This window comes from Alligator sinensis, unplaced genomic scaffold, assembly GCF_000455745.1.
Source record: "Alligator sinensis unplaced genomic scaffold, ASM45574v1 scaffold187_1, whole genome shotgun sequence".
Taxonomy (NCBI): domain Eukaryota; kingdom Metazoa; phylum Chordata; order Crocodylia; family Alligatoridae; genus Alligator; species Alligator sinensis.
In genome coordinates, this window is record NW_005841861.1 from 2368681 (window position 1) to 2385419 (window position 16739).

The 16739-nt window shown below is 42.7% G+C and overlaps 1 protein-coding gene across 4 annotated transcripts in view; it reads left to right on the top strand.

Moving 5' to 3' along the window:
• Window positions 1-9285, top strand: part of PXYLP1 (2-phosphoxylose phosphatase 1) — a 66291-nt gene extending 57006 nt beyond the window's left edge. For all 4 annotated transcript variants that reach the window (XM_006016530.3, XM_025215711.1, XM_006016531.3 and 1 more), the window contains 2 exons: window positions 3601-3740; window positions 7000-9285. In XM_006016530.3, coding sequence (XP_006016592.1) covers window positions 3601-3740; window positions 7000-7931 — 1072 coding nt within the window. In that variant the 3' untranslated portion in view covers window positions 7932-9285. The remainder of the gene's footprint in view (window positions 1-3600; window positions 3741-6999) is intronic.
• Window positions 9286-16739: the final 7454 nt, after the last annotated feature.

A 16739-nucleotide genomic window follows, 5' to 3' on the forward strand; every position in this document is an offset into this window, starting at 1 on the left:
AGGAATGAAAAGTAGATGTTAAAAAATGCAGAGGCTAAGATACACCCTGTTTCACCCCATTGTTGATGTCATAGGCATTTTTGATCCTTTGTTTTGACACATTGCAGTTGCTTTATACCTTGATGTAATAAGTGAGTGATGTTCAACAGTTTTGGGAGGGACCACCCAGTTTCTTCAGAACAGTAAAAAGGCCCCTGTCGACCGTATTGAAGGCCTTCATTAGATTGCTGAAAGCTTTGTACAGTGATATCTGTTTTTCTTTACACTTCTCTTGCAGTTGCTTGACCAAAATATATCAGTGGTGTCTTGAGCAAAAATCACATTAACTTTCAGGATAGCTTCTTTTACCTAGAGATTGCAGCCTAGGGAGTATGATGTGATTGACATTTTTTCTAACGAGGTTCAACAGGGAAATTTCTCTGTAGTTGTCACAGTCATTTCTATCCCCTTTGTTTCTGTATAATCGTACAAACCAAGCATCTTTGAAATCTTGTGGTACCAATTCCTCTTTCCAACAGAGTAGTATAACTTCGTGAAGCTTTTGAAGTAATTCGTCATTGGAACATTTGTAGATTTCAGCAGGCAAAGTCGTTGGATGTCTTGTTCCCAGGAATATATTTAAAAGGCTTTCTGCAAATCTGATGTAGGCTCATTATCTAAATCTATCATAACTTTGAACTGTGGTAATCCTTTGAGCTCTTCATGTTTAATTTCAGTCTCACTGAAGTATACAATGCCACAGTGTTCAATCCAATGCTCAGGTTGTTTTTGTTTATCAGTAACAACATTTCCGTTTGTCTTTCAGTGGGGTTGCTTTCTTCTTAACTCGACCAATTGCTCATTTGATGCCTTCATACATTCCTGTGTCAGCTGCTTTCTGAATATCATCACAGCGTTTCAACCAAAAAATTTGGGCACACCTCTTAGCATCCTTTTCATTTCTTTTCAAGCTTTTCTCAGATTTTTAGTGTTATGGTGTTGGGAGATTTCCTATAGTTGGTTAGCATTGTCCTTTTGTTCTCAACTAGCGATAGAAGGGTTTCGGAGTGCTGTTCAAACTAGCCTGAATTTTTCTTGCATTTTTTGCTAAACACTGTTCTAGTAGCATTGTAGGTGTTGGTTTTTAAGCTTTCCCGTGCCTCAGTGACTAACTTGTTAGGTAAACTTGCTTTCACAAGTTCTTCATTGACTAGTCTACATTTCTCTATGGCTTTAGTTTGGCTGGTGTCTATCTGAGGGCAACTGGCAGTTTTGCTACAGTGGATCTTTTTACATTGATTCTGACTTTGCAGCAGAACAGTGCATGGTCAATGTCACAGTCAGCACGATTTCTTTTAGGTGGTTATGCCTAGTCAGTAGTAGATCTAATTGGTTCCAGTGTCCTGATCTTGGATGTTTCCAAATGTCTGTTTTGTGATATTCCCAGCAAAGTAGGTGTTGATAACATAGGTTTTGACTTGCATGAAGTTCTAACACACATTGGCCATTTTCATTCATATTACCAATTCTGTGGTTGTCCAGAATAACAGGCCAATTCTTAAAACTAACTACATCCAACTTTTGCATTGAAATTGCCAAATATTATAATGATCTCTTGTGAGTTTTCTCAATCTCTTCTTCAAGTTGTTGGTAGAAAACATTTTTGTCTTTGTTGCTAACTTGAAGGGTAGGCACACAGACACTACACAACATGATGAAGTTCTTCTTTGTGTGCACTCTGAGCATCATGAGTCGAATAGATACAGCAATGAAACACAGAAAGATTGTAAGCTGTTTCTAACAGTAAAAGCCTACTCCCTGCTCTCCTTTCTCCTGCCCGTCTCCCACATCAGAATATGGTGTAATCATTCTCTTGATAGAACCTGTATTTTAGAGCTGAATTTCTGATAATGCAGCTATGTCAATTCCAAATCTAACCAATTCATAGTTAAGTAGTGCTGCTGTTTTCTGTAAGTCTGAGTCTGAATTGAGCCCAGGGGTCATTCCAACATGCGACTTGCTTTATTCATTTTGGCCAGTGTAGATCACACCAAGACCTTCAGTGCGTATGCGTAAGCAAGAGTATGGAGGAGCGGAGGCTGCCTTTGACCTCCCATCCCCCTTTAGATCATTGAGACAGAATCTGAAGGCGAAACCGAGTCCAGATGTTCAGTTCCTCGATGGTTGTAGCTTCTGCCAGAAAGCAACAGATTAAAGCTGTTGCTGAGGACATGTTTCAGTCAGAGTGATGTCCCTTCACATTTTTCCAAAAAAAGAATACTAACAAGGCAGTGGGACTAGGGTTTTGAGGTAACCTAAATTCGCCTTACTGTGGAGGAAGAAATATTGTGATATTTTATAGGAGCTACCCCCACTACATTGCCACAGGCCCTCAAGTCAGATGCAGTTTATACATGTTAACTGGATCTTCAGCATTTTTACATGCACATGTGCGTGCTAACGGGATCTTTGGCAGTTACATGCTCGTGCGCGCACACTCGCTACCTAGATCTTTGGCAGTTACACTCTCTCTCTCTCTCTGTGTCTACTGGGTGGGATTGTACTTTTTGCTAAATTTAATTCTTTCATTTAGCAATCCTGTTGCTGTGAGGTCCCATTTTAAATCCAGAACAGAATTAAGCTTTGTAGATGATGTTCAACGCTGACACATCAGGAGAATGAAGAAAATATTTTTAATATGTCTATAACTTCCTCATGCTACACTTTGCATAAAAATACCAAAATCTGGAAACAGCTATGGAATTAGCTAATTTATCACATATTTGTTCTTTCACCCCGATCTTTTAGATTGCATTGTAAAAGTTATCTTCTTTTCTTTCTGTTTTTTGCTCATATTTACTTTTGCTTAACAATTTTTTTTTTTTTTGCATTTGTTCTGTAATGTCAAAATACTTTTTTTTCCCCCCAAGTCTTTTATAAAAATGCAGAGTATTATGCCTTTTCAAGTCTCTTTAAATTTACAGAACCAAACCGTTTGGAAGGGACATTTTGATTCTAAATGAGGTGCTGCTGCTTGTTTATTTTTAGAATACCTTTCTTCTTTTTTTATTTAAAATAAAGATTTCTCCTCGCTCTCTTTGCACTATCCATCTGGAACCTATGTGAACACTAATGTTTGTATTGGAGAAAATCGGACTCCAGCAAATATGCTCTTTTACCATGGTGTTGTCACACCCTCTAGTGGCTCAAAAAAACTTTTAAGGGAAAATTCTTAATTTTCCTAGGCATAAGTTTTAATATCAGATTTAGTGCATTAATGTAACAAAAGTCAATAGAAACATCACTTTAAAAAACTCTGTATAAATTATGGCATGAGAGTACAAGGGAGAATTTCAGAATTTCTCTTTATAAAATCAAACTGTAGTTAACTTGGTTTTCAAACGCATAGAATTTTTTCAGCTTTATTCTGTTCCCAAAAATTCTTCACCATTAGTGGGTCACCATAGGGATTTCTTTAATAGAACGGATAATGAACAGAAGTTTTTTCAATAGAATATATCACTTCACTTTGAAATAATCTTAATTGACCTAGTTAGAAGTCATTTCTTGAGTAGTTTTTTTACGTGTTTGAGAGTTTCCTGTTTTGCTTTACCAATTTAGGAAGCCTTCTCATCCTCAGCTTGAGGCTTTCATTAGGCATATGTCCAAAGGATCTGAAGCCCAAATGGATGGTACCTTAAGCAGCCTGCCACGCTACCCCAGTCATGCTTCATGCGAAATGGGAGAACTTACACAGACAGGTAATATTAGTAATTTCCTCTACAGTCTGTAATTAAATGCAGATATTATAAGGGGCTTTCCAGTTCCTGTTTACACTAGAATTCAAAGTCTGTAAAGTAAATCATGTTTAAAAATTATTCTTCCTAGAAAGTTTCTAGCCTTTCAGCTTCCAGAGTATCTAAGATACAACCAGTGTATATCACACAGATTAGCAATAGCATTATGATGAACTGAATTTTATCAAAATCGTGCCTTCATTCTACTACTAACCTGTCCCCCCTGGGGCTGTTTCTAACAGATTCAAAATTCAGTATTACCTTCCCCAAATATGGAACTGCCCTCTGAAACTCACATTAGTTTAATGTCCAGGTAGAATATATAGTGTTCCATTAATTGTCTTATGGTTCAACTACAATGCATCAAAGTTGGAAACCATTGTCAAGATTTAATTCTTAGTTTGTCCCTGTGATGCAGGCATTTTTTTTTTAGCTGAAGGAGATCTGAGACCACTGATGTGAAGCAATGGCACTGTAGATATAGCAGTGAAAAAGCTGTATTAAATTATATTAGTGCCTTTTGTTGTATTCTATTTTTTATTAACCTTAAGTTTTATATAGATGGACTGAATTACTATTAGGGGAGCTTTAAGAGATTACAAGGTAAAAAATCAAACCAACAAGATGGTTAAGTAGTCTGGAACTTTTTTGGAAATCGCTTTTGGTTTACATACATACCTATTTCACATTATATGCATAATTTACTTTTGACTTTTCCACTTTGAAAAATGTTGAATGCATTTTTGCTAGTAACATGTCTATATCAGCATATCTTATATTTCCAACTTGTAAAACCACATATAATGTCCTAGATAATAAAAACAAATTCCATATATTGATATATGTAAAGATTTTGGGTTCAAGTTTATTTTTATTGTACATGTATATTTGTGTGTTATCAGTTCTGGACGCAATGTAAGCAAGAGATGGAATACATAAGGTAAAATCTTAGCACCTGCATTTGAATTTGCTTGAAGTCTGTTTTGCAGAATCCTGTTTATACATATATACAGTATGTGTGTGTGTGTGTCTACATATATCTATATAGATATATATAGATATGCGCACACACTTCACAAATAACATGTTTTTTAAGTCCCTATCCCTAAATTTAGAGAAACATAGCCATAATGTAAGTGTTTAAAATGTGGTCGGGAGTAGGTGTTAGTTTTGCTGTTTTCAGACTTCTCACATCAATATTGATTTTTTTTTTTTTAAAACAAAACAAAACACCAGCAGCACCCATCTCCCATGACCTCTTCAAGATGTAAAACAGTACTCAACCACTAACTTGCTTCTTCATTCCCATCATGAACAATGCAAGATTATTATACCATAATTAACAAGTCCCACACCATGCCCTATCCCCCTGGCTAGGGATAGGCATTCAGAAAGCCGGAGTTGAATCGATTCAATCTTTGCAGGTTAGTCTAACTTGTGTAGGTTGAACTGATTTGCAAGTGAATAAACATTCCCTCTTGACTCAAGAAATACTGGCACGTGCCTGCAGTGGCTCAGGCCAGAAGCCAGGGTATACTAAAGTGTGCCCTCAGCTGCAGGGAAGCTGTGTGGGGTAGGGCTTGAGGGTCCCCTGTGGAGATTGCCCTACTAAGGAGCTCACTCTCTTCTGTACTGAGGAAGCTTCTGTTATAACTTTGCCACCGTGGAATTTCTAATAATTCTCAGTTGGTACCACTGAAAGTTACTTCAAGACCTCCAGGTGTTTATTGCATCTTTTGGTGTCTCCTGGGAAGAAATGTTCAGTAGCATAACTGCAGGGGATATGATGGGGACAAAGTTCTTGGGTGCCAGCTTGCGGCGGGGGGCAGGGGAGTGAAGGAAAAAAAACCCCAAAAAAACAGCTGCTACAGGTAGCCATGTGTTTGCGATTGTGGTGCCAAGCAGAAGTTGCTGTTTCCATTTAGTACCAGGTACCCAGCCACATTCCCACACTGCTGACAGTCATCATTTGCCAGTCCATAGCAAATGTAACCATACCCTCTCCAAATCCATTCCAAAGACTAGATCCAGGTGGGTTAATCCACTGACCAGCTGCGTTAATCCAGAAGCCACCTGGGGTAGCTCCCACAGTATCATAGCCATAAATTCTGCACTCAAACTGTTAGCTGCATGGGCATCAAAGCAGCTGAGCAATGTCAGCCTCAGCACCTGCTCTTTACGTTCCTTTTCCATACTTAAGTAATCTATACAGCAGGATAATGTATACAGTGCTGAAGGCCAACTTTATCCTGTCCCAGGGCTTATACTTCAGTAAGACATACTCTGTTATTATCTAGGACATAGTTGCTCTGTAACAAACTGTAAAAAAAATACTCCAGCCATAATAGGTTGCTGTCTGTCATGTAATTGCTTTGGGCAGGGTTATGAAAGGAAAGAGGAAATTGATGCAAAGGAGGCTGCCAGAGTGGGGAAAGGCTGGAAGACCTGGGGTCAGAGACTATCCAGTAAACTGAGTCAGTTTGTTCTGCCTTTGTATTTTGGTTGTGGATTTAAAGCCACCTTTGAAGAGGGGTACGGGAAGAAGCCAATTGAGTTGACTTCTGTCCTTTCTTGGTCTCGAAGTCTATATATTGGCTTATGCTTCCCTAATAAGTGTTTAGTATACATTACTTCAGGGCTGTTCTCCCATGGAGTGGTTATATCATTTATACAAGTAGAATCAATCCAGAGATTGAAGTGTTCTCTGAACATGGATTCCTTCAAACCAGGGCTGTGCAGCCATCTAATCCAGCAGCAGGTACTTTCCCCATGCTGCAAAGAGAAAGGGTGGTGGCTGGGTCCTAACTCATGCCCATCTCTGTTCCAAACTAGGTCTAAAGAAGTTACTGACCACTGCTTTAAACAACTGGTTTGCACTTTCATATATCATTGTAGTGATTTTTTTCCTGACTTTTGAGCCATGTATCTAGTACTACTTGTGAATAATGTATTACACTGTGAAGTTACAGAACACTGAGTTTTCCAATCTACATGTATACTTCACTACACATAAGAACTAAGCTATCTTTCTGAGTTAAAAAACCCTTATGCTTGGGCAGTCTTCCTGGATGATAGCCTTGCATAGATAATATTTGGTGTCTGGGTGGGATCACCTTTGCACCAAATTGGTGCACATGCACAGAAGTTCTGGCAATATTTTTCTACTCTACACAAGTTGTTTGTAAACCATGCTAACAGTATGGTTTTTTCCAATTGTTTCTAGGTGTTGTGCAACACTTGCAAAATGGACAGCTATTACGGGAAATTTATATAAAGAAACATAAACTGCTCCTGAGTGACTGGACAGCAAAGCACCTCTACTTGGAGTCTACAGGAAAAAGTCGAACCCTGCAGAGTGGACTGGCTCTTCTTTATACCTTGCTGCCAGATTTTGATTGGAAGAAAATTAATGTGAGACATCAGTGGAGCACTATTTTTTGTTCTGGAAGCTGTGATTGTCCAATGAGAAACCATTATCTAGAAGAGGAGCAGCGGCGTCAGTATAGCTTAAGGGTGAAAAACAATGATTTGGAAAGAGTATATGTGGATATGGCTAAAATAGTAGGCATTCCTACGAGGCAGTTAAGGGCATCTAATCCAATAGATTCGCTGTTGTGCTATTTTTGCCATAATGTCAGTTTCCCTTGTACTAAAAATGGCTGCATTAATATTGAACATTTTAAGATAATCAAGACACACCAGTTAGAGGATGAGAGAGAGAGACAGGAAAAGAAACTGTATTTCTTTTATGCTCTACTGGCTACACATCCTCTTCTTAACCAGACTGTTAACAGGATGCAACGTATTGCAGAGGGCAAGAAAGAAGAAGTATTGGTTCTTTACTCAGCTCATGATGTCACACTGTCACCTGTTCTTAGTGCTTTGGGCATTACAGAAGCCAGGTTTCCAAGATTTGCTGCCAGACTAGTCTTTGAGCTGTGGCAGGATGGAAAAAAACGCAGAGAACACTTTATCCGCATCCTGTACAATGGTGTTGATGTCACATTCCAGACCTCATTTTGTCAGGATCATAACATGCATTCCAGCAAACCTGTGTGTCCTCTAGAAAAATTTGTTCATTTTGTCAAAAGGGACATGTTTTCTGTTTTTAATAGTACTAATTACTATGACGCATGTCACAGGAGACCACTGTAAATGGAAGGCGAGAGAAAGAAGTGTGAATTTGTATAATGATGTGAGGTCTGTGTACCTGAGCACTTTTTAAAATATTCTTTTCTACCACAACAGTAGAGGGCCTGATGTACATTGAGAAATTAAGTGGGCTACTATAAACTGGATATTGCTTGATAGAGTGTGAAATGTTGGGTTTAGTTCCTCTCTTATTCCAGATCAGATCAGTATGTGGAAAACTTGAATTCCAGTTTAAAAAGAAAGCATGCTTTCTCCACTGTAACTTGTCAGTTGTTTTACCAAATAAGCAGCAAATGTTATCTAAAGTACTTGATTTCCCTGAATCTGTATTACAACTATACTAAATAATTCCTGAAATTAACAACCTTACCTCTGTCAGCATGGAAATATTAAGGGACAGGTTTTTGTTTTCCAGAAGTGCATGCATTGTGCATGCTTTATTTGGCTGGGTGCAAATGCACACTTTTTTTTTTTGTACACAGACCTCTGAAAACATAATGTGTTAGGTCCATCACATGGGTGAGCCCAATAAACAGATCTAAAATTCTATTCATTGGTTGCACTTCCAGCACTTTCAGAAATAGTTTTAACACACACTAGAAATGATTGCAATCTTGTGACTGTCATTTGAAACAAAAAGTAAATGCTAATGTTACCGCTAAATGTGAGTGGAAAATTAGAAGTATAAATCAGCTAGTCTTATGGTAAAATGTTGGGCTCTTTTCCATTGTTAAACATGTTCAAGCTGCTAGACTGTGGTACAAATAAATGTGTTAACTGTTTGATGTGGTGGCTGTGTAAGGTAGCAGACAGACAGTTTGACTGAAGACTCAGAACTTTTGTAGTTGGGTTAGTATTTCTATAGACTAGGAAGATATTATTTTATAAAGTTAGTCTTGTACCTACTGTATTGTGTACACTTCTAGAACACTAAATCTTTCTTATTTGCTTGGTTTGCAGAGGGTTGCAAAAAGCCAATTTTTAGATGTTTTTCCTTAATCAGAATATACAGACTTAGAAACAACCTAGCTTTTATGGCTAATTTCAGCAACCATAATAGATATGAAAAACTCCATTTTCAGCTTCTTTCATCTCCTATACGTATTCGATTTACACCCAATTTTTAAGACAAGTATTTGAAAAGACTTTCATTACTAGAATATTAAATTTTATAACGGTGGGTGTTTTTTACATGTCAAGAAATCACTATGATTTAGTCTGTGATTTTATGATAAAGTGGTGCTAGTTAATTAGAGGAAATGTACCTGAACATGCGGCGCTCTAACTCTTTTATCATTCCAGTCTCTCTTTGTTTTCAAATGCTGCATTTGAACATGTTTCGATAAATAAAATTTTGGGGACTATTCGTATACTTGTGTGTTCCATCTTACTTCTCTTTACTGTATCCAACGTTTAAACCTTGTTTTCCAATGTGATTTTGGCATTGATTGGCATCAACTGGCAGCTGGTATCAAGTGGTATGCCTCAGGGGGTCAGTCCTGGATCAATTGGCATCATTAATTAGCATCAATTGGCATAATTCCAACCTGATTTTGGTATCAATTTGGCATCATATTACATCAGTAGTGTATTTAAAATATTTTTCTGGTTTCTTACTATGTTGCTGGTAGACACATTGTAGAGGCTGGTAAACATGTTGATATAAAGCTTATGGATTGTATATTATTCTGAGAGAACGTACAGATTTCCGGTCTCAGTACAAGGAACTAGCTGTATATTGCTGATGTAATATGAGAAGAGTGTCACATAGGTAGGTTTGAACAAATGGTTAGTTTGTTAGGGGTCTTTTTCTACAATATTTATTGAAATGATCGGCTTGTCCAAAACAGACATTGTATTCTTTTAAGGCTACAGAAGTTTTCTATAATAACCTCTTTAGCATCTTTCCAGCCTGAATTTGACTGATGACCTCTGTACCTTTCCAGTTGGGAGAATTTACACTATTTAGTTCTTGAAGTACAGCATCCTTTTCCAAAGCCACATCAGTTGGGCTTGTGCGCATATGATGCAGCACTGGCACCAGAGAAGCATTTTACATTTTTCTCTCAAATTCTTGTCGGCTTCTTTTGTAACATGCTGACCCTGTCATAAGTGCAATGCCTTGGAATAGGTGAAAAGATAGATTTCCCCTATGTGAGAGGGAAGAAAAAGGCAGAATAGTCTGTGGCTTTGGTAAGCTCATGAAACTAGATATTAGTGCTCCTTTCCTCTAGACAGGGCTTAGTTAGGGGAAAACAGTTGGGCACCATGATGATTGTCAGAGATAGTTAGGACACTACACTTGAGCCCTGATTGGCAATAGGTGTTGACGTAAAGATCAAGGCTGGCTGATAGCTTAGCCTGGATGACTGATCACAAGTGCCAGTGGAGCCACTGTAGGGTCTATGTAGGACCCCAGCCTCTGGATTCTAAATCTGTGCCTCCAGAGTTTTTCCAGTCAGAAGATGGCCTCAGGGCAAAGCCAAGCCACAAGAATGGTGCAGTTTTCATGCAACAAGAGTGCTTTGTCTAGTTCAGTTCCTTAAGGTAACTAAATATAAAACTGAAGAATACAGTTGTATAAGGGGTTCAAAGCAATGACTTGGATAGAAGGAACCAATGGGTTAAGAGTTCCTTCAAATGTGTTGGAGCTTTACAACAGGATTCCATGCCTAAACACTGGGGGAACACTTATGTGTGTGAATGTCTGGAGGTGGCTCCTAAGTAACCAGTGCTATGGGTAGGTAACATTTTTGTCTCTTTGAATCGGCCTTTTCTCCTCTCCAACTGCTCCTGTGCCTCTCACACTCGGTGCTGGCCATGTATTCTCCTCCATCCCTATTGTGATCCTTTTGTTGCTATACCCTTCCCTTCTCATACTCCCTTTTCATACTTTCTAAAAGCACTTCTAAAATTGGGTTCAGGATTCTTCCAGTTGGGTATACACAATAATAAGTGGGTGCTTGCAAAAAAATTGGCCATCATTTTTTGCATTGAATCATAGAAAATTAGGGTTTGAAGGGACCTCAGGAGATCATCTAGTCCAACCCGCTGTTCAAAGAAGGACCACCCCCAACTACATCATCCTAGCCAGAGCTTTGTCAATCCAGGCCTTAAAAACCTCCAAGGACGAAGATTCTACCTCCTCTCCAGGTAACCTGTTCCAGTGCTTCACCCAGTGAGAGAGTTTTTCCTAATATTCAACCTAAACTTCCCTTGCTGCAACTTGAGATCTGCCACCACTGAGAATAGTCTGGCTCTGTCAGCGGCAGTCTGTCAAAGTTGAGGATGACGTCCATCAGGCTTGATGGGTCCTCAGGTGACTGAGGAGCCTGATTCTGGATGCACACATTCTTCGGCAATGGGGTCATGTTGCACGCGGGAGTGGGATTCACAGCCCTGGGTCGGTCTCCTTCTTCTTCCTCCACCACTGCAGTTCCACCTTGGTATCGGGTCATTGGGCCTCAAAGTGGTGCGGGCCTTGGTGAACCAGGTGGCGCCACGCCCAAGGGTCAGCAGCTTGCTCCTCCCAGCCATTGGTGTCAATGCCTCCGTGCTTGAGGACGACCTTGAGTGTGTCTCTGTACCGTTTCCTTTGGCTGCTATAACCTCCTATGCTGCTCACTAGCACGTTTTGCTCTTACGGGTTTTTCGGGCGTCGCCGTCCCCTTAGTGGTTGACAGCTTGTCTGGGACGGTCCCCAGGGGTTCTTTCCTGCCACGTCCTGTTGGAATAAGTTTGTGATTGGGAGGATGGTTTTACGTCCTGCCTTTCCTGGTTCCCTTCTTCAATCTTCCCATTCAGCTTCCCATTTTGGGACTCCCCTACACACCGCTTTACGCCAATCATGGATGTTAATTCTAGACCACAACTAGGACTTGTCACGGTAAAGGTTTTGTTTTGCTTTTATAAGTTAGAAAAGTCCAGTTCAGATGGTGTGCCTTCCAGATTTAGGCCGTATGTTAACTGGCCTGCAATTTTTATCAGCTCTGGGTTACCTTGCTTCCCAGTACCCTTCTGTCTCCCTCTGGCTTGCATCTGCTGCAACCCAAGGGTCCTTCTCTCTGTCTCTCTCAGGTTCACTGTTATCCCATTCCTGATTGGCTGTATCTGGGATCCAGTCCTTAAGTATCTAGGCCCTCCTGGGCTTAATTTATCTCTGTCTGCCCCCTCCTGGGACTGCCACCACATTCCCTTAGTGGGGCTACAAACAGCTCCAGGCCGCTCTGGGCCCACCATTCGACTTACTTCTGGGCCTTGCTGATTTTGGTCTGGCGGGGTTTTTAATACCCCCTCCAGGGAGCCGGCTGGCAAATTGGCACCAGCACGCCACCATAAAGCAGGTCCGTGCCAGAGCCAATGCTGACCCTGGCTCTCCCCTGGCCCGTTGTAACTTTTCTTCTGTCTTTGGCGCGGTGGGTTTTTTTCACTGCAGCCCCATTCCAGCTGCACCTCCGGTCTTCAGCAGCGTCCCATCAGTTCCACGCCTCTCCGTCTTCTGGTAAGTTTCTCTTCATGGTGTTGTCCCCGGCACACATCCCCCTACTTAAGTTGCCTTGTGGCAGAGGAGTATCTCTGTTTTGGTCATCAATGGCCTTGATGTCTGTCCTGGATGGGTTTGCCACCATCATATCTGTCTCATTACATTTGGACAAGAAATCTGCGACCTTGTTGGTTACCCCAAGCCTGCAACTAACAAATAATTTAAAGGGCTGTAAGGACAAAGCCCATCATGTTATTTGGGCATTATAATTCTTTGTCTTATTTAACCATTGTAATGGAGCATGATCAGTCACTAATTTAAACTCTCTTCCAATCAAATAATAACAAAAATAATTGACTGCACATTTTATCACCAAACATTCCCTTTCGATAGTGGAGTACTTTTTCTCGGTCGTGTTTAGCTTTTTGCTGGTGAAGGAGATTGATTGCTCCATGCCCTCACATTCTTGGCATAACGTGGCTACTGTGGCCATCTCAGATGCATCTATCTGTAGGATAAACATTTTGGAAAAATCAGGTGTTAATGATTAACACGTCACTGCACAGAGCAGTGTGAATTCCCGAGAGATGTGGCCTGACCTTCCACATCTATAACATACGACCCCTCTTCTCGGGTACCTGGGTGGCCCTCACCATGGCTGTTTGTCCCTTTTGGTATTGGCTCCCATGCTTCTGTACCCCTTTTCTTTGGGGTGTTCCACTTCTGATGCCCCAAAAGCCTCAGAGACCCTCAAGGCCTCTTCTGCCATCCATGGGAGGTATCAGCATACGCATAATTGGGTCTCGTCTTCTAAATCCCTCACAAACTGCTCTAACAAAATTGATTGGCTGAAGCTGGTCCAACTTTTCTGGTGGGACCCACTTATTCATAAGATCCTTTACAAGTTGTATTCAATTCTGGGGCTTCCTGTCTTCCTTTCCTTTCTGGGCTTTGAACAGCCTCTGATAATGCTCGGATGTAAGCACTAGGCAGTGTAATTTAGCTGCCTTCACTTTTTTATAATCATAGGCCTCCTCCCTAGGAAGGGCCCAGTATGCCGCTTGAGCTTAGGGACCCTAATTGGCTTGCCCACTGCAGCCTATCTAACCCCATTTATATTGCCATTTGTTTGAATGATTCAATGTATGCCTCAACATCATTTTCTTTGGTCATGTGCATTTGGAAAGAGGTCCAGTTTTGCTGCATCCATTCTTGTTGCTGCAGCACTTGTTATTGGACCTCTAGCACTTTGGTAACAACATGTAACGTCTGGCCCAACACCTCGATTTGGGGTGCTAGGTTTACCTCCATCTCTACATTGGCCTCCAGGGTCACCCCTTCCTCGTGTTTCCCAGCCAATGCACCAATTTGTAACCTCCCATGCCACTCACTAGTATGTTTTGCTCTTATAGGATTTTGGGCATTGCCGTCCCCTTAGTGATTGACAGTTTGTCATTCGGTCAGATGTCTTGGATAGCCCCTGGGGGTGCTTGCCTACCATGCCCTGTTGGAATAAGTTTGTTATTGGGCGGATGGTTTTACCTTTCCTGGTTCCCTTCTTCAATCTTCCTGTCTGGCTTCCTGCTTTCAGGAACTTTTCAAAACTTTTTCCCAGGACCAAAGTCAAACAAAGCGGTCTATAGTTTACTGGGTCATCCCTCTTCCCTATCTTAAAGATAGGTATCACATTGGCCCTCTTCCAGTCATTTGGGACCACTCCCAAGTTCCATGACTCTTGTAACAGCTTTGCCAGAGGACTTACTATGAATTCAGCCACTCCTTTCAGGACTCTCGGATGCAAGTCATCTGGCCCAGTAGACTTGAAAGTGTCCAAATATTCTAAGAGTACTCTCACCTGTTCGGGACTTTTTTAATGTTGTCTGTTGTCTTCCCCATATGCCCTGGACCTCTGGACAAGTGAACAGCTCCCCTCTTCTCTTCTGAAAACTAAATAAACCCAGTTCCCTCAGCCTTTCCTCATAAGCCATATGCCCCAGCCCCCTAACTATTTTTGTTGCCCTTTGCTGGACCTTGTCCAGTTTGTCCACATCCTTTCTGTAGTGGGAAGCCCAAAACTGGACACAATATTCCAGATGTTGAAGAGAGGGAAGAATCACTTCCTTCAGTCTGCTGGCATCATTTCTACTAATGCAGCCCAGTATGCTGTTAGCCTTCTTAGCAACACAGGCACACTCTTGACTCATATCCAGCTTATTGTCCACTATAACCCCCAGGTCCCTTTCTGCAGAGCTGCTGCTTAGCCATTTGGTCCTAAGCCTGTAGCAGTGCATGGGATTCTTCCACCCTAAGTGCAAGACTTTGTAGTTGTCCTTGATGAACCTCCTGAGATTTATTTGGCCCAATCCTCCAATTTGTCTAGGTCAGGCTTGTCCAACATACGGCCCACGGGCCGCCATGGCATTTTCTGTGGCCTGCAGTGCTGTGACAGGAAATGAAAGTAAACGCAGTTTACTTTCATTCCCACCCCTTGTCCCTCCCCTAGCCCCTCAGCAGCTTCCTAATGGCTGCTGAAGGACTGGGGAAGGGACAAGGTTCCCACACGCACCGCATCAGCATGACCCAGCCAGGTCCCTCGCGGGGCCAGATCCCTCCCCGGCTGGGGGCAGCACTGGCTGTGGCTGCTGAGCAGCCCCGCCTGCCCGCCCCAAGGAGTCGGTGTCCACCCAGGCGACCGCAGCTGGTGCCACGGTCTCAGGGCAGGCACAGGATGGAGCCTTCATGTGAGAACTTTGCCGTCGGGTGGCGGAGGAGTGGCTCTGCTCGTGGGCCCAGGATATGCCAGTTGCTGGTGAGGAGTGCCCATGCTCCTGCCCCCGCCTCCTTGCCCCAACATGAGCCTGTGCCCGTGCCCATGCCCTGCGCTGCCAGAGCGGCCCCGCGCAGGAGGCCAAGCAGTGGTCACTGGCACTGCCGGCCTCCTCACCTGCCTGCTTCAAGCAAGCCCTGCTGCCCTGCCCTGCCTTGCCCTGCCCCACAGTAAGGCGGTACCTGCTCCCCCAGCCAGTCTCCCCCTGGGTGCTGCTGCTGTCTGGTCCTGGCCGCCTGCACGTGAGGCCCCGAGTCCCAAGGGGGCCACTTCTCATGTGCTGCTGGGGACGGGAGGCAGCACGGGCACACGGGGCAGCGAGGTGGGCAGTGGAGGAGTGGAGGGCAACTTTCCCACACATCCTAGGGAGGCTGTGGCCAGGAGGACAAGGAGGAGCCCGGACTGGGGCTCCCTCGCATGGCAGCAGCTCTACCCACCCCACTCTGCTCTCTGCCCAGCTGCAGCTGCAGCCATGCCCAGCTGAGCCGCAAGTCTCTCGCAGCCTCTCGGATGCACTGAGGAGCCCCTGCTCCCTCCTCCCGCCTGCCCCTTGCAAGGCAGTGAGCAGCGGAGGCTGCAAAGCGTCCTGCAGGTGTCCGCAATGTTTTTATTTTGGATTTTAAACCACATTTCCAGGCCCATTTCATTGTCACTTCCTGCAACTTCATTGGTGTCAAAGGTCACGTGACATCACTTCCTGATATGATACCACTTCCTGTGAGGTCTTTGAATATGGGTCACTGGCCCACTGGGTGATTAAAAAGTTTGTGATCCAGCCCCACATTCAAAAAGGTTGGACACCCCTGGTCTAGATCACTCTGAATCCTAGCCCTACCCTCCAGCATATCTACTTCACCCTTCCAGCTTTGTGTCATCTGTGAACTTCCTTGGGGTACAATCCATCCCATCTTCCAAACTGTTAATGAAGATATTGAACAAAACCGTCTCCAGGCCTGACCCCTAGGGCCTATCACTTAACACCAGCTGCCAACTGGATTGCGAGCCATTGATCGCTACCCGTTGAGCTTGATTGATCCAGCCAGCTTTCTCTCCACCTTACAGTTCATTTATCCAACCTATACCTCCTTAGCTCGCTTGCAAAAATGCTATGGGAGAGTATATAAAAAACCTTGCTAAAACCAAGGTATATCACGTCCACTGCTTTCCCCATATCCACAGAGCCAGTCATCTCATCATAGAAGACCATCAGGTTGGTCAGGCGTGACTTGCCCATGGTGAATCCATGCTGACTGTTCCTGAGCAGTTTCTTCTCCCCCAAGTGTTTAGAAATGGATTCCTTAAGGACCCGCTCCATGATTTTTTCCCAGGACTGAGGTCCACAGCTGTGGGTAAGGAAATGAACATGTCAGCTTGCTCATATGAAGCAATATGATTTCAGAAAAGCAAGCAGTCACCACTAGTGCCCCTCACAGAATTGTTTATCATTAAGAAGGTAAAAAATGGGGATTGAAAAACACACATTTCTTTTTCTAGAACTGTA